Raw genomic sequence first — 15821 nt, forward strand, 5'->3', positions numbered from 1 at the left:
CGAAACTTATTTTGAAAATGCGGTAAAAATAGAACACAATAATAAGTTGGAAAAAGTAGATCTGGAAACTTTCAGACCAAAAAATATAAAAATGTATTTTTAAGGCAATCGTGGAGTCTAGGCATGACGAAAGTTCCCGGGATTAATTTATCAAAAAAACATTGATTTTCATTAGAAAATGATTCAGAGTAATTACGGAAAAATTATGAAAATAATTGAAAAACTGTAAATTTTTTTTTGAAAAAATGTTTTTTTTCATTCTTTTTTTCTGTTTCTTAAAGATTTTGCTAAAGCTTTTTTCAGTTTTTTTGTCTTTTTTTAATGTTCTCTATTTTAAAATCCCCTCTATTTTTTTCGCTAAACATTAAACACAAAACCGTTCAAATTCCAACTCGTTTATTAATTTAAAGCTTTGATTTGTCATAAAGACTTTTGTCACGTTTGATTTGTCATCACAGAATTATGCAAAAAAAGAAATACCCGCACAGAAGAGTTCGCGGAAAGTGAACGACGTGATAAATTAGTAATAAATGATAAACATCAACTCGAAAACAGAGTACTACCGTAGAAAATTAAACCCGCGGGTTAAATGCAATGGCTATGTGTGTATGATTCCCATTCGGGCAGGCTCAGGTCCAGTGTGTGGTGGTGTTTCGTTAAAAATAAGTGGAGTGGAATTTCGAATTGGTTGTAGGGAAGGTTGCATTTCTGTAAAAATATATGTTTGATTAAGCTTGATCAATTTTGGGCGTTTTACACAGTCTGTTTTATAGTACCCTCAATATTAAGAAAAATGTTTGAAAAAATAAAAACAAAAATTCCATAAAAATTTAATGTAACATTAAAGTTTATCTACTTATACACAATAATCCAACTCATAAATTAAAAATTAAAAATATACATTGAAAATAATTTGATTGATTTGAAAATTATGTTATATTTTTATTGAAAAAAGTCCACTGGAATCTGAAAACTGACTGAAAGTTTTATTTTAGCACCTAACAACTTTCAGCAAGTTTTTCATATTTTTTCATAAAAAAAAATAATAAATCAAGTTTTTTGTTCATATTTCTATACCAATTTTTCTTTTTTTTTAAACTGGTTTTGTAGGTTCAGATTTCTCCCACAACGAAAAAAAAACGGTTTTTTTCAAAATCAACTCTCGTATAGAACAATGATAATCAGTTTCTAACTGAGTTTCCTGAGATGGTCTTCATATTTTCCTAGGATAGCAATAGGAAACAATTTTCCTTATTTCCTCAAAATGGCATCACTATAGAAAACTGTTGCACTTTAGAATTTCTTATCAGTTTTTGTAGGTACCATAGTTAATCACTTTTTGTGGCAAGTAAAACTTACAGTTTGTTTGAGCACACACGTGTCCTTAATCATGATTCGGGCGCTTTCAAAGTCCAACGAATTTAGACTTTCTAAGCTGGGAAAGTGATATGTCCCCTTCTCGTTTGTAATTCCGTGAAGGTCCCAGATGGATTGATGGAAATGTCCTGAAAGTTAGAAATAATTGTTGTGGAGTGTCGTGAAAAACTGAAATAGTGAACTAGTTTCATGTCATAGGTGATTCGCTTCCCACCTGGGTAAGGTGTTATATAATGTCAAAAAATGAAAAGTCGTGGAGTAACCCCAGCGAAGAAAATTTTTTTTTAAATCACAATCGTACCGAAATAACCAAATATCATATTAAAACGTTTAATTTTTTTGAAAATATGAATGTTAATTTTTTTTTCGGAGCTACAAAAACTTCCAAAAAAGTTGAAAATACTGAGATTTTCCCTATTTTCAAACAATCTTATAAAACTTAGAAATTTTTTTTTTTTTTGAATTTGAATTTTTCACTATGATATTTGATGCAAAAAAAAATCCGAGACCTCACTAAAACAAAAACTTTTTTGAAGGGACTTTTTTGCCCTCTCATCATAAAAAAAGTTATTTTCGAAAAATAAATGTGTAAAAGATACATATTCTGGAGTTTTTATAATTGAAAAAAACACTCGCTATTAATAAAGCATTTTTTTGAACAGTTTGCTCGGACCCGGGTGGTAAAAAAAATTCTTAATTTTTTTGTAAATTCTGAATAGGTGAAAATTTTTGTTTGACATCGCATAATAAAAAAATGCTCACCATCTTTATAATCGTGAATATGCACTTTTGCATGTGCCACTGGTTGACCTCCACACTTGATGTGCACCTTCTCACTGAACATGGGATAACAGTTGGTAGTAGAGATTAATAAAATTAAATAGGCCACCAAAGAATGTACAAACTGCCAACTTCTCTCGAAGCTCATCATATTGAAATGACTGATTGGCACAATTTTTGATGGGTGGAGTCCGGAAAATCATTTCCTTTTTATGAGCATTTCCACAGTTTGCTGAATAGTTCAAAGCAAGCGAAACAGTAAATGGCTCCTCCTCCTCCTGAAAGAAAACGATACAAAAAACGTGATAAGGAAACAAGGTGAACTTGTTTTTGATAGTATAATGACTAACTGAGAGGAACTTAGTCATGAGCTCCGCTTGGAACTTGTAAAAAATGTGTAAGGGGGGGGGGGCGCCAGTGAACTTTCTCAGAGGAAAACCCTGTGATCCTATGGTTTTTTTGGGAACGGTAAACCAACATGAGGAAATTATTTTGAAATATTGTCTAATTTCAAAGGACATGTTTCAAACCTTCAAATTGAATATAGAGGCAAGTTTTTTAGAAAAAAATTGATTTTTTTTAACTTCTGAAAAATTCAGATTTTTTTTTCAAACAAAAACCTTGGAGAAAGCCAGAAAATTTTTCGAAAAAATTAAAATTCTCAAAAAGCTTTTTTTTTAATTATGTGCACATTTTTTATCTAGATTTACAATTTGAGCCGCGTTAGGGGGGCGTTTGTATCCAATTCATTTTTACAGGCAAAAAAATCTGCAAGAAAACCAGAAAAAAACAAAATTTGTCTCTTTGGTAGAGTTGAACATTTTCCGTTCAAGAATATATTCATTTATTAAAATTGAAAAATTGTCCAGAATGGTTTCTTAAATTGTAGTCTTAACTACCAATTAAATTGCAAAAAAAACTGCTGTATCTAAAACAATAATTTCAATGAATTTAAGCAAAATTTCTTGAAGCTTTTTGGAAATGTGAAATTTTTGAAAAACAATTGAAAATTTGTAAATTAAAAAATTATGTATACTTCTAAAGAAACAAAAAGTCTATTTTTGATTGATCTCTAAAGCAGCGGTAAAAACCTGATTTCGAGAGTTTTATTTTACAATTTTTGTTGTGAGGCGCATTGCCATTCGCAGGAAAACTCCAACTCCAACTTTATTTTTTCCAGTTTATCTCGCTCGAATCATTATTGTTTTTAATGCTGGGAGTGTTTCTTTTCTGTTTATTCAATTTAAACTTAAAAACGCTGTCATAAATCACATAGTATGTTATTTAAAGGTATCATTATGAGCCACATTAGATATTTTTTGCCGAATTTCACAAAAGTAGCACATACAACTCTTATCAACTACTTATAATTAATACAGAAAATTGATAAGCCATTTTAAAATTCTTCTTGGAGACAAATAATAGGAGAAGTGTGTCACCGTACAGGATGAAGATGATAAATATGTTAAGAAAGGACGTTTTGAGGGTTCTCTTGATAATGAGTCCCCCCAATTTTCATTTGTTTCTTTGTGCCAATTCAAAAAGCATGAAAAAACTTTTCAAGATATTCAGAAAAATTTGTAGAAAAGGTTTTGAATTTTTGAGTAATTTAGAACATGCTTGTAAACTGGAATTCCTGTGCTATTTAAATGTTGATATAAATAATTGAAACACGGTTAAAATAAACTTATCATTTTTCAACTATAATGTTTTTTTAAGACTCTAAAATTCCGAATAGATTTTTTTGGTATTCGATAATTTCAGCACTACACAAATGATTTTTTTAAAATTTTCTCAATGAAGTTTCCACATATTGCTCAGGATCCCGGTGAAACGTTTCTATTTGAAGGTAACTCTACAGTAATCCAGTCAATGATTTCAAAAATTTATTGTTGACATTTTTTCGATATACCTACTTTTGTAGAAATGAAACCTTTTCAGAATTTTCTTACTATGGGTTAGATTTTGATGCTTTGAAAAAATTTTCTGAAAATTCTCGGCTTTGTCGGTTTGCAGAATTTGCAAAAAAAAAACGCAATTAATATTCCATAATTGCGCGGAAGTCTCAATTAGATTAGATCTTATAAAAATGTGGCTTAGAAGTTGAATATAAATAAATATATACAGTGGCGTTTCGCTGCTTAAAAATGTAACAAATATCACTAAACTAGGAAGTTTCAATTTTTTTAAACTCTTATAGTAAGTTGCCTGTTTGTTTCTGTGTGGGAGGTTTAATTAGTGCAAAACGTCATTGCATCCATATTTTTGATTCGGAAAAAAACGTCACTATTTTTATTCTGCACGAAAAAGAACGGTCCGTTGAACAAACATTAAGCTCACAATTTCCACATTTTTCTTCATTTTCACATTTTCCACATTTTTTTTCTTGACTTCTCTGAGTCTCTTTATCATATCAACTCAGTGAACGATCAATTAGTTCTGAATGTTCAATTATAACAAACAAATCTTGGCAAATAATTAAAAGATAGACAAGTTTAGATCGGAGTCTCGAGTCAATTTGGTTTTGGTTTGAGTTTCTTACAATTTTCAAAATGTATTCTAATACTTTCAATTGTTTGAAACATTAGAACATTGTGCTTTTTGAATTTTTCGAAAAACTATGGAATGAAAAACAATTTTTACCCATTTTGGGCATTAAGTAGCAAAATTTAACAAATTTAAGCCTATCCTGGAAATTTTTGTCGGATTTTTGGGAAACTGCCAATTAGAAATTTTTAAAAAATTTGGATTTTTGCCAACAGTTTAAATCAATTTTTCAAAGTTTTTGAAATATTCCAAAAACCCGCTTTGATTATATTTGAACAACAAGTAATATAATCCCCACTCTGAAAAATTTAAGATATTTCAAAGCATTCAGCCAAAATTTGAAAAATTGGCAATTCTTGGTAAATTGGACGTTTGCCAAAACTTTCATCCGATTTTTTTTTAAATGCTTCCATTGTTTGAAAAACCCGTTGAAGGTATATTCTGCCACCAAGTATCACAATTTAAAATTTTAAAAGTTTAAAAATAAATTTCGTCAAAACATTTTTTGAATTTTTAAAAGAAATTTAGAAAAGTTCATCTGTGTCAAACTTTTGAATTTCTTAAGCGGTTGAAATATATTCTAAAATATAAAACTCGTTGTCTCAAAATTTCAGATACATATGTTCATTTAATAAATTTAAACTAGTTAGCGTTAACTTTGCGTGGTTTCTTTATCTGTTTACCTAAAAATTAAATAGTTTTCTTCAAAAAAATTCCAGCGCTTACTCATAATGCTTGTGTTTACGTGTACTCTATTTTTTATTTTGCGCAAACTCTTGAGATGAGCAATTTCCTTAGTTCGAGACAGTTTTTATGGCTCACGTTTGCTCACAGGTTCTACGAAATTTTGAAAACTTTGTTGCGATATGTTTTGCAAAAACATATTAGAATGAGAAAGATCAAATATTTTGGAATATTTCGAAGCAAAATATGCGAAAGCTGTTGCAAAGTATCTGTCCCAATTAAGTGGGGTTTGAAGGTGAAACATGTAATTTTTCAGTATTTTTTTTTGCAAGAGAAATTACGAAAAAACACATAGGCAGGCAGGCTTGCAGGTACGCCTTGAAGTTCTCCGTAAAAGATATACTGTTATCTATGGATTGCTAATTGCTGTCATGACTAAACTTCCGTATTACTATTCTTATCAGTGGACAGCGGATGCTGCACATTTTTTAAATTATCAAAAATACTTTCAGTGCGAGAAATGTTCTACTAAACATTTCTCGCACTGAAAGTATTTTTTACTGAAAATGAATGTGGCTGTAGTTTGACTACAAAATTTCGTGTTCTCAATATATTTAGATTATCATACTTTCAGACCAATTTTCAACCTCAGTTGCAGGTGAAAAATAGGTCATAATACTGTTTTATGTTCTTTTGTAGGAACTTTGATTACATTTCTATAAAAAGAATGCCTTCGAACTACTTGCCTACAGCATACCTGCCTACGTATAGGGTTGCCATGAAAAATGAGCCCGTAAAACCGGTTATAGAACCAATTATAAAAGTTAAAAAAGGATATTTCACTCTTTCAGTCAGTTGGAAAATTACAATCTAACTATAAGGCATTTAGAATTAGAAATTTGATACAATAGTTGAATTGGTATTTCAAAAAAAGGTAAAAAATTATAAATTAAACTTTAAAATTGACTGTGATATTAAATTCCCTGAACCTAGGTTGGTTTAACCTTTTATATGAGTCTTCCGCCAATTCCAACATCATCTTTAAAGTTTAATAACCCGTTTCGCGAATGGTTTTTTGTTTCAATTTTAGCACATTTTAGCGATCTTTAAGATTATTGCAGGTTTCAGACATTTTCAGAAATTTTTCAGATAAGTGATATCATTTTTGAGACAAGCTACAATTGGCAGGTGAGATTTCATCGATCAAATATTCAGAAGTGCAACTTCAAACCAGGAAATGATTTTTTTTTTTCTTTAGATATTAAATTAATTTGTTATTATGGGGACGGAGAAAAATTATTTTAGATGTGCAAGCGCCATCCACGGGCAATAATGTTATTGGCGGATATTGCATTTTTCTTTTGTTTTTAATAGATTATTGCGTCGACATAAATTATATAAAATTCGATTTGAAAGTCACATCAGAGGTGGGCAGCAAACGATTTTTTCCGGCAAATCGGCGAATCAGCAAATTGCCGGAATTGAAGTTTCCGGCAAATTGGCAAATTGCCGGAATTGAAGTTTTCGGCAAAATACCGATTTGCCGGAAAAACGGCAAATGACAAAAATATTCGGCAAATTGTGGTTTTGCACTTTTTTTTTTGGAAATTTCAGAATTTCAATTTCAAAATTGCACGGATCCTATGAATTTTCATACATCTATTTTGAAAAGTAAGCAAATTCTATGAAAATATCTAAAGAAAAAGGGAATTTTTTCAAGAAGCCAGTTTTCAGTGTTTCCGTCTTTAAAAAATTCCTCGGAAAACTTCCGGGAAATTGATGCTCGGCAAACGGCAAATCGCCAATTTGCCGAGAACCAAGGCTGTCCCAATACGGTTTGATCTACAAAAAATTCGGGAATATTTTTCCCAAAAAATGTTACGTCAGCACGTTCTTAACCATGCGAAATCAGAAGAGAACTCTGCGTCTCTTCTCCCGCATTTTTGTAGATCAACGTAGATCAATCCAAAATGAGACACTCTGACTCCGCGTGAGGTAAAGGCAAACGCGTAGGTAGGCACGGCGCCTTCTATAAATTCCAAGAATCTGAAATGTCCCAGCTTATCATTTTCCGAATTCAAAATGCCTATCATTATGAAATTCACTTTTCTTTTCAAACCGGTACATTCCAGCTGGGTCACAATTCGGCACAAATTCCCCGATCGTTTGTGTTATTCAATATTCCGGTCTCAAATTCTTCAGTGGAAAAGTTCAGGGACAAATTCATAAATCAATTAAGGTGTGGTTGATAAGGAAACGTTTTCCAGGTGTTGGTGAAAAGAGCAATTTTGACAAGAATACTTTAGTTTGTCTACCAGGGGTGTGCGGCAAATCTCAAAATTTGCCGAGCTCGGCAAATTCGACAAATCTCTTTTTTCAATATTTGCCGAGCTCGGAAAATTTGCCGTGCTTAACAAACTCGGAAAATTTTGATGTTTTTTGGAGCACCAAAACTACTGAATTCTTAACACTCATCTGGTTTCTGAATAAGTTCAGTGTAGTATGTCTGCTTAAGCCTCAAAATAACTCATTTTTGTGTCATTTTACTAAATTTTTGGCGAAAAAATCATTGGTTTTAGTCAAAATTGCACTGTCAATTTTTTGATATGTGCGGCAAATTTCGAAATTTGCCGAGCTCGGCAAATTCGGCAAATGTACTTTTTTGAAATTTGCCGTGCTCGGCAAATTCGGCAAATTTGCCGAGCTGGGCAAACGGAAAATTCGGCAAATTTGCCGCACACCCCTGGCGTGTACGGTTCATCAGAACCAAAACAACTAGAACCATTTGTGAGGATTTTTTAAATTGAAATTTGACAGAAAACTACATTAAACATTCAATAATAATAAATACATCGAAAAAACGTGGATGCGGATAAAAATTCAAAATATATTCTTCTAAATCAGAGCCATGAGTCGATCGAGAATCTTTTCCTTTGCCTCTTTCGACAATTTCGCATAGTCCGGAGAAGATTTCAGAGCCTTGGCCTTTTCGATAGAATCCATTTGACGGATTGACTTCACAAGAAGCTTTGACATTCCGTATCTATCCGCCATCCACATCAACTTTTCATTTCCAATTTTCGTGTTGTGAAGGAGATGATATTCCACGTGGTTGATAACGGATTGAATAATGAAACGATCACCCATTTCAAGAAGCTTCTCCGCTGTGCGATCTGAATTATTCATATTTTTAAAAATAATTTAATCGTGAATTTTACCATTTGGGAAAACAGCATCTGGGTAGATTGTGCTCAGCATCAGAGCGAAATCCTTGTAGGTAACATCCTTGATCGGAATCTCACTCATTTGCCCTTCCTTGAAAGTTGACGAGAAAATTGCACGGAAAAAGCTTGAATGATACGAGAGGAACTGAAATCAATAAAATTCAGTCGTGAAATGCTTATTTCAAAACTTACAGCTTTGCAGACATGAAGCTTTTTCTTTCCAATCACCAAAATTGCATCGTTCTCGTGGGATGGGAGGAACATTTGGTCGTATAAGGATCCTTCGGCTTGGGCGTAATAAGGAACAAAGGAATACTCAAAGGTCGCGCTGGGGATATAATTATACCCATACTGATAATTATTATGATACAAATGAACAACTCTTTCAATAATTTCAGTCGAGTTTTTCAAATCGATTTGGACGTTCAGTAGATCGATTGAATCAGAATTGACGGATATTCGTCCCATGAGACCATCGATTCCCTGATTTTTCAGCTCATTCAAGTCGAATTCCCATGAGAAAAATGTTTGTCCTGAAGTATTTCTCGTTTTCCAGACGCTGTAAATCAAATTCGTAAGATTGAGCTCCGAATCAGTTGGAAATTACCATTTTAATCCTTTGGCAAAACTTGTGTAGAGATGTTGCAAAGATTCGCGATAGATAGTGATATTAGGACAAATAAACTTATACTCGATCACTTCATCGGCCATTTCGGCATAATTTTATCTGGAAATTTATATATTACGGTGTATTTTTTTTCTCTACGGCTTCAAAGGCGGGCGAATAATGGTTTCGCCACTCATTCATTTTGAAAAAAATATTTTAAAATTAATGGATGGCGCGAGGTGAGACCATTTCGCATAAATGCACGCACCGTTGAAGCCTTTTTTCGGTGTTTACATACCTGTGAAAAAATATGTTAAGTGTAATATAACACCACGTGACAAGTATTCGAAAATAAAATAACAAGAGCCAACAAAAAACATTTAACAATAAAAATCAACAAGGAAAAATAACAAGTCTGTTTCAGAGCATATCAAACAAATTGCATTTAGATCAGCGCCATGAGTCGATCGAGAATCTTTTCCTTTGCCTCTTTCGACAATTTCGCATAGTCCGGAGAAGATTTCAGAGCCTTGGCCTTTTCGATAGAATTCATTTGCTGGATCGACTTCACGAGAAGCTTCGGCATTCCGTATCTATCCGCCATCCACATCAACTTTTCATTTCCAATACTCGTGTTGTGAAGGAGATGATATTCAACGTGATTGATAACGGATTGAATAATGAAACGATCACCCATTTCAAGAAGCTTCTCCACAGTGCGATCTGAATTATTCAAGTTAAATCTGATAATTATAGGTGAATGGGACCATTTGGGAAAACAGCGTCAGGGTAGATTGTGCTTAGCATCAGCGCAAAATCCTTGTAGGTAACATCCTTGATCGGAATCTCACTCATTTGGCCTTCCTTAAAGGCTGACGAAAAAATTGCACGGAAAAAGCTTGAATGGTACGAGAGGAACTGAAAGAAACTAAATTCTGTCGAGAAACGTGTATGAAAAAAAACTTACAGCTTTGCAGACATGAAGCTTTTTATTTCCAATCACCAAAATTGCATCGTTCTCGTCAGATGGGAGGAACATTTTTTCATATAAGGATTCATCGACTTGGGCGCAATAAGGAACAAAGGAATATTCAAAAGTAGTTTTGTTGATATAGCTATTATATGCGTAATCATCATCACGCAAATAGAAAGCTCTCTCAACAATTTCCGTCGGCTTTCTCAAATCAATTTGGACATTCAGTGGGCTCATTGAAGCTGATTTGACGGTAATGTTTCCAGCGAGACTATCGATTCCCAGACGTTTCAGCTCATTCCAGTCGAATTCCCATGAGAAAAATGCTTGTTCTGCAATTGAAGCATATCTCGTTTTCCAGACGCTGTAAAATAAGTTCGTAATATTAAGCTCCAAATCAGTTGGAAATTACCATTTTAATCCTTTAGTAATACTAGTGTTGAGCACTTGCGAAGTTTCGCGACCGTAATAGAATGAAGAACAAGTAAACTTATACTCAATCACTTCATCAGCCATTTCGGGAAAGTTTAATCTGGAAGTTTAATAAACTGCCTTTTCGATAAATTTGAAAGAAATATGATGGGCTAAGAAGGAAGGTAATTAAAAATACATTCCGGTGGATCCAAAAATAAATATAATGAAAAATATACAAAACGTTATCCGTTGCTGAGAAAACACGGTTAAAATCCTAAAGAAAGAAAAACAACATGATACTTGTTTGCGCGTCGTATGTAACGCATTGTACGCGCTCTGCGTACTTTGAAAACTACCGTAGTTCAGATGATCAAAATATACAAATTCTGGTCAGATTTTTCAGATTTTTAGTCAGATTTTTTAGTACGATAATTTTTTCATTAAAAAAGTCAGTTTTTAGGGGATAAACACAATAATTTTTCTAAAGTTCAAAAAAGCGCGCGCAGTCAGTGTTGAATACAACACACTGAATCTTACGACAAAATGAACAACTTGTGAAAACGTTTTTAAACTTTTTTAAAAATTTAATTTAAAAAAAAAAAATGTAAGCCTGATTTATCGACATTTTTTTTGAAATTCATTATTTTCAACTAATTTTGACAAGAAATTTCAGTATTTAAAATTAGTATTTTTTGAGCTTTTTTTATAGATTTACCTCTTCATTCCGATAAATTTTTGTTCTCCGTTGTTGAAATACAAATTTCAAATACGATTCTTTTTTCAGGTAAAGATGTCCTCGTTCGACCGTCGTATTGAAGCTGCATGTAAATTCGATGATGAGCGTTATTATAAACAGTATCACAGATACTTCGACGTCCTGGCCCAAGTTCATTCGGTTGTCGAAACAATTAACGGCGCACAGATGTTGAGAGTGTGGAGAGGCCGAAAGTTCGGACCAGGAGCAAGCGCGGAGAGGCGAGAAAGAAGGCTATTTCACGTTACGCAGGATTCCTTCAAGCGATACATTGTTCCACCAAATCCACGAATCGGAAAAGCGATTGAAGAAAATGGAAAAGAATTACTGATTGAAATCGACGTTTATGACGATCATCGTGATGGTTTGAAGAATTTAAATGTAACACTTTTAATTTATTTTCTATTCTGAAAAATTGTCTTGCAGTCCGGTGATTTCGTGGCAATTCAAAATGTGCACGCGGCGTCTACGCGACAAACAGAAATGCAAGTTCTTCATGGTGGCGGAGCATCATATCAACGTGGAATCACAACAGTTCCAGTCGACTTCGAACATGAAGCTTTTCAAAATTTCAAGAAAAAGGTGGAAGCTGTACTGGAAACTGTTGCTTACGATGAAAATTTCACCGAGTTCCAACAGCCAGAAGAAGTTGCTGAAAATCATGTTGATGAAGAGTAAGCCGGTTTCATAATCGAAAAAAAAGATGTTTTCAAATCAAATTTCAGGCCTCAAGAAGAAGCTCTGCCACGTGGTGTTGTTCTCCGAACGGAAACCTGCGATTTCATGGATATGGAGTTGGACAATTGGCCGGAAGGACCGCCGAAAACATTCGCTGAGGCTATCGCTCGTGCTAATAATTCTCGAAGACCGAGAGATCCACCACAATAATTATTTGAAATATTTTCAGAACTTTTCTTTTTTTTTGTTGAAACAAAATTAAATGTTGTTCATTGCACTTTGTTCACCTACACACACGGAGAAGCGATTTATGATGAGATTTTTAAAATAGGACTAGAGTTTCTCAGATTACAAAAAGAAAGTCGAAGAAAAATTGTATATGTTTTCGATATGATTCATCAAATGTTTTCACTAGATACGATATTCATAATATCCTTTCGAAAAAGTAGAAAAGCTGCTGGAAAGCTTGGTTATTCACACAAAAATGAAATTTTTGTTCGTGATTTGTTTGGTTGTGGCGCTAGCTGGCGGGATAGTTGCTCATGGGATCAAAGGTGAACCAATTCCTTATTCAACTGAGACAATTTGGGGAGGCAAGTTGTTTTTTCATTCCGTCATTTTATTAATGTTACAACAGCTTTTACGAATTGTCGTTAGAGACTATGGTAGATGGTCTCAACACGACCGGGAAATTTTCAAATGGAGACGTGTAATTTACAACCGTTCGCTGTTCTAGAATTTTATTGGTCAACCATGGTTTTTCAGCGAATTTTTGTTTTTTCTGAAACACCTGAAAAATAATTTACAGTGCACTTTGAAGGCGCACACCTATTCGTCTTAAATATAAATCTATCGTGTCGAGACCGGGCACGGTATTTTTGACGCATATACATGTGTGAACTTTGTGTGAACTTTCTTTTTTTTTTGCTTCAGAAAATCGATAATTCTGCCATCGAATGTCAGTTTTTGGTTGCCAATGAATATTTCAGAATGGTTTTCCTGTGATATCGAACGATGTGCATCTGATTGCCGTAAAAAATGTGAGGACCTCGTCGGCTTTTCGTGTACGAAACCGTGGTGGAATCCCAAATATAGTTGTGTCTGCAAGTGCCCGCTGAATCTGGAAGAATTATTCGAAAAAGAATAATAATTTCATTCTCTTATTTTAAGCAAAGATGAATAAATGGTTAACTTTAATTTGCTGTTGGACTTAGCCCGGAGGACGTCTGCGCCCTTTAGAAGTACAGTAACCCTACTACAAAATTTTCTTTAGTTTTTTCCGCTTTTGATAATGAAAAATCAGAGTTTCGAACTATTTTCCTGGAAAAATCGGTGGAATGTGCAGCATTTTGCGGCCATGTGGCAAAAATCCTGCAAAAAAGAAAATATTTATATTTTTAAAAGTGAAAAACTGGAATATGAAGAAGTATCACAAAGGCAAGGTGTCCGAAACTATTGATTTTCGTAAATTAAATTTTAATTTTCAATTAAAACTCTACAATTTAACTTTAGCAATATAATGATCCGCAAAGCTTCCTATATACAAATGCCCGTTGTGTTCGGTGACCTGGGACGCGTCGCCCACGTGTTTTCCGGTGACGTCATGCAGACTTCTGACGATTTTTCCGACGGAATCGAGCTCGATGATGATGGAATGCGGGTTTTTGAAGAGACCGAGAAGTGGTTTCCAGTAGGGTCCTGGCACGATGTCAACAAGGAATTGCCGGATTCCTGGAATTTTGATTTTTTTAAAAACTTTTTTTAAAACTAGGTAGCAATTTTAATTTCGGACGAAGCTTCAATTTTCTGGTGGAATTTTTAAAATTAGAAACTTTTTTACATGATGGTCTCGCCGAAATAATCGAAAAAATCAATAATTATGTAAACCTAATGATTAAACTGGGTCTCGTGACGATTTCTAATTTTTTTTGTAAAAAGAAATTTTTACCAGGAAGACTGCCGAGCCGGTCGAGAAGAGATGGATGAGTTGCTGAGCGAGTCGCTGAAAATTTGAAATTGTTAAAAATTTTTTATTTTTTTTAAATTTTAAACAATTTTAGGTGAATTAAACATCTTTTTAAGAAAAAAAATGTTTTGATTCGAAATTCAAATTTTCCGATTTTTCTTTCAAAATTTCGATTTTTTTAATTCTCGACTTTCGGCAGGCAGGTAGGAACGAACCTGTAAGTCCAACCCAATAAGTTCCACGGCCACTGCTACGAATATTATCCGGAAGGCCTGGCAAATTGGCCGCGAACATTTCCACTTTTTTCGATGCAATCGTCAATTTCTTGATTCTCGCCATACTACATTCCGCGAAAATCACAGATTTCTTATCCTCCGTTAATTGAATTCCATTGGGAAAATACAGCTTATCAGCCAACACTTTTACGCTTTTTGTCGAGATTTTCAGATGAAAAATGCGTCCGTCGGCTTGATGTTCGAGGATTGCAGCCATAAAATGCCGACGGTCGTGACGTGTTGAACTATCCGAAATGATAAGCTCATCCTCTGAAATTACGTCCAAATCGTTCAAAAATCGAGGTTTTAGACCATCGATTGGCACCTTTGAGTCCAGGATTTGTGTGGAGATTGCTGGAAAAATTGGAGAAGATTTTCTGTTTTTTCTAGAAAATTAAAAAATTTTTTGAACAACATAACCCAGTTTTTGCCATTTGGAATTCGAAAAAGTGGTAAATTTGCAAGAAAAAGAGATTTTCCATGAAAAATAGAAAAATTCAGGAAAAACTATTTTTGATAGCTAAATTTGAAGTAAAAAACAATATCCAGAAATTTCAACAACTGGAAATGTAAAATTCTTGGATTTGTTTGAGCGAAATTCCAGAAATTCCACATACGATTTTGCTCATCGGTAAAATCGACAATGTAGACTCCCAAATAAGCGTCACAAACGACGAATTTCGGTTTTCCAGCCACAAGTCGACGGATTCCAAGAGGCCGTCCACATTCGGGCTCCGTATCGAAATGCCCGCAGTCTGGGAAGAATTTCGACTTTTCCGAGTATGAAGCCTTGCTCACAACCCGGCCGTCAACGATTTTCAGCACTTTTGCATCATTAACAGACACATAAATCGCCTCATCATCTACCACCATAGATTCGGGTCCAACAATTTTTCCGTCAAGGATGTGCTCGGCCTTTTCCAGACCCGCATTTATAAATAGGTTGCCAACGAGTGCTGGCGGGGGATCAAATCGATATTTTCTCGCCGAAGTGTTCTTCTCGTCACTGTATCGGTAGTAGAGAGCTCCCCAGGAAAGCAGAAGTCCGCTGAAAATTTGAAAATTAGAAATAATTGTAAATTTTTTTAGAAAAAAAACCTACACAAAACCGAAGAAGAAAAACTTTCCCATCGTTTTGCACATAAACTGCGGTTCGATTACCCTGAAATGTTAGAGAATAGATAAGATGTTTATCGCATTTTTTCGGGGAACATAGATTAGAAAAATAAAAAATATTTGTGTGTTTTTTGAACACAAAATTTGGAGTTTCTTGAGGAGACCTCACAACTTTGTGTTTTGTAGACATGAACTCTTCGGGAAAACGTTTAATTTTATGACTATTCACGTTAAAAATAATTAAACTTTTACAGTTAGAACTCTGAAAAAACTAAAATTGCAAATATGCTAAAAATGTTGCAATTAAAAATGTATTTTCACAATAAGTGTATATAATTGTTCCGGTAATTATGATTTCTCAGGGTTATGTTAGGTGTGGTGGCTCAAACTACGGTGCGTGTTTGTGTGCAAACACCGCTGCGTACC

The 15821-nt window shown here is 34.0% G+C and overlaps 6 protein-coding genes across 8 annotated transcripts; 2 read left to right on the forward strand and 4 right to left on the reverse strand.

The window, feature by feature from the left end:
- Positions 1–392: 392 nt before the first annotated feature.
- On the reverse strand, positions 393–2319 carry K10H10.9 (TransThyretin-Related family domain). Its single transcript, NM_064613.3, has 3 exons — positions 2140–2319; positions 1360–1505; positions 393–708 (listed from the first exon to the last, which is right to left on the reverse strand). Exons 1-3 carry the CDS (start codon positions 2306–2308, stop codon positions 586–588), a joined length of 438 nt encoding a protein of 145 aa, NP_497014.2. The 5' UTR covers positions 2309–2319; the 3' UTR covers positions 393–585.
- A 5878-nt stretch (positions 2320–8197) lies between these two features.
- Positions 8198–9339, reverse strand: btb-19 (BTB domain-containing protein). Its single transcript, NM_064614.3, has 4 exons — positions 9220–9339; positions 8805–9171; positions 8607–8757; positions 8198–8561 (listed from the first exon to the last, which is right to left on the reverse strand). Exons 1-4 carry the CDS (start codon positions 9321–9323, stop codon positions 8284–8286), a joined length of 900 nt encoding a protein of 299 aa, NP_497015.1. The 5' UTR covers positions 9324–9339; the 3' UTR covers positions 8198–8283.
- Positions 9340–9586: 247 nt separating this feature from the next.
- Positions 9587–10724, reverse strand: btb-20 (BTB domain-containing protein). The gene is made up of 4 exons (NM_064615.4): positions 10605–10724; positions 10187–10556; positions 9987–10137; positions 9587–9942 (listed from the first exon to the last, which is right to left on the reverse strand). Exons 1-4 carry the CDS (start codon positions 10706–10708, stop codon positions 9665–9667), a joined length of 903 nt encoding a protein of 300 aa, NP_497016.1. The 5' UTR covers positions 10709–10724; the 3' UTR covers positions 9587–9664.
- A 650-nt stretch (positions 10725–11374) lies between these two features.
- pot-2 (Protection of telomeres homolog 2) lies at positions 11375–12310 on the forward strand. Its single transcript, NM_064616.5, has 3 exons — positions 11375–11741; positions 11787–12034; positions 12086–12310. The coding sequence occupies exons 1-3, from the start codon at positions 11397–11399 to the stop codon at positions 12246–12248; spliced, it is 756 nt and encodes a 251-aa protein (NP_497017.1). The 5' UTR covers positions 11375–11396; the 3' UTR covers positions 12249–12310.
- A 204-nt stretch (positions 12311–12514) lies between these two features.
- On the forward strand, positions 12515–13233 carry F57C2.4 (Toxin). The gene is made up of 2 exons (NM_064617.6): positions 12515–12631; positions 13028–13233. Exons 1-2 carry the CDS (start codon positions 12523–12525, stop codon positions 13183–13185), a joined length of 267 nt encoding a protein of 88 aa, NP_497018.1. The 5' UTR covers positions 12515–12522; the 3' UTR covers positions 13186–13233.
- Positions 13234–13421: 188 nt separating this feature from the next.
- F57C2.5 (Strictosidine synthase conserved region domain-containing protein) lies at positions 13422–15441 on the reverse strand (the record flags this gene model as incomplete). Of its 3 annotated transcripts, NM_064618.7 has the most annotated exons (5): positions 13422–13769; positions 13987–14040; positions 14220–14633; positions 14897–15327; positions 15382–15441. In NM_064618.7, the coding sequence occupies 5 exons, from the start codon at positions 15420–15422 to the stop codon at positions 13534–13536; spliced, it is 1176 nt and encodes a 391-aa protein (NP_497019.2). The 3 variants fall into 3 exon arrangements, with proteins under 3 accessions (NP_497019.2, NP_001293539.1, NP_001300553.1); NM_001306610.3 differs by lacking the exon at positions 15382–15441 and having other exon boundaries at positions 13534–13769; positions 14897–15152; NM_001313624.3 differs by lacking the exons at positions 14897–15327; positions 15382–15441 and having other exon boundaries at positions 13534–13769; positions 14220–14496.
- Positions 15442–15821: the final 380 nt, after the last annotated feature.

This window comes from Caenorhabditis elegans, chromosome II (genome assembly GCF_000002985.6).
Source record: "Caenorhabditis elegans chromosome II".
Taxonomy (NCBI): Eukaryota; Metazoa; Nematoda; class Chromadorea; order Rhabditida; family Rhabditidae; genus Caenorhabditis; species Caenorhabditis elegans.

What these genes read in the sequence shown, in the direction of transcription:
- K10H10.9 (NM_064613.3), bottom strand. Translation starts at nt 2,308, where the DNA reads ATGATGAGCTTCGAGAGAAGTTGGCAGTTTGTACATTCTTTGGTGGCC. An exon ending in TATTCACGATTATAAAGATG is followed by an intron (nt 1,506 to 2,139) that starts GTGAGCATTTTT and finishes TCTAACTTTCAG; the next exon opens with GACATTTCCATCAATCCATC. An exon ending in CGTGTGTGCTCAAACAAACT is followed by an intron (nt 709 to 1,359) that starts GTAAGTTTTACT and finishes ATATTTTTACAG; the next exon opens with AAATGCAACCTTCCCTACAA.
- btb-19 (NM_064614.3), bottom strand. Translation starts at nt 9,323, where the DNA reads ATGGCCGATGAAGTGATCGAGTATAAGTTTATTTGTCCTAATATCACT. An exon ending in TTTGCCAAAGGATTAAAATG is followed by an intron (nt 9,172 to 9,219) that starts GTAATTTCCAAC and finishes TTTGATTTACAG; the next exon opens with CGTCTGGAAAACGAGAAATA. An exon ending in AGATGCTGTTTTCCCAAATG is followed by an intron (nt 8,562 to 8,606) that starts GTAAAATTCACG and finishes TGAATAATTCAG; the next exon opens with ATCGCACAGCGGAGAAGCTT.
- btb-20 (NM_064615.4), bottom strand. Translation starts at nt 10,708, where the DNA reads ATGGCTGATGAAGTGATTGAGTATAAGTTTACTTGTTCTTCATTCTAT. An exon ending in ATTACTAAAGGATTAAAATG is followed by an intron (nt 10,557 to 10,604) that starts GTAATTTCCAAC and finishes CTTATTTTACAG; the next exon opens with CGTCTGGAAAACGAGATATG. An exon ending in TGACGCTGTTTTCCCAAATG is followed by an intron (nt 9,943 to 9,986) that starts GTCCCATTCACC and finishes TGAATAATTCAG; the next exon opens with ATCGCACTGTGGAGAAGCTT.
- pot-2 (NM_064616.5), top strand. Translation starts at nt 11,397, where the DNA reads ATGTCCTCGTTCGACCGTCGTATTGAAGCTGCATGTAAATTCGATGAT. An exon ending in ATGGTTTGAAGAATTTAAAT is followed by an intron (nt 11,742 to 11,786) that starts GTAACACTTTTA and finishes ATTGTCTTGCAG; the next exon opens with TCCGGTGATTTCGTGGCAAT. An exon ending in GAAAATCATGTTGATGAAGA is followed by an intron (nt 12,035 to 12,085) that starts GTAAGCCGGTTT and finishes ATCAAATTTCAG; the next exon opens with GCCTCAAGAAGAAGCTCTGC.
- F57C2.4 (NM_064617.6), top strand. Translation starts at nt 12,523, where the DNA reads ATGAAATTTTTGTTCGTGATTTGTTTGGTTGTGGCGCTAGCTGGCGGG. An exon ending in AACTGAGACAATTTGGGGAG is followed by an intron (nt 12,632 to 13,027) that starts GCAAGTTGTTTT and finishes TGAATATTTCAG; the next exon opens with AATGGTTTTCCTGTGATATC.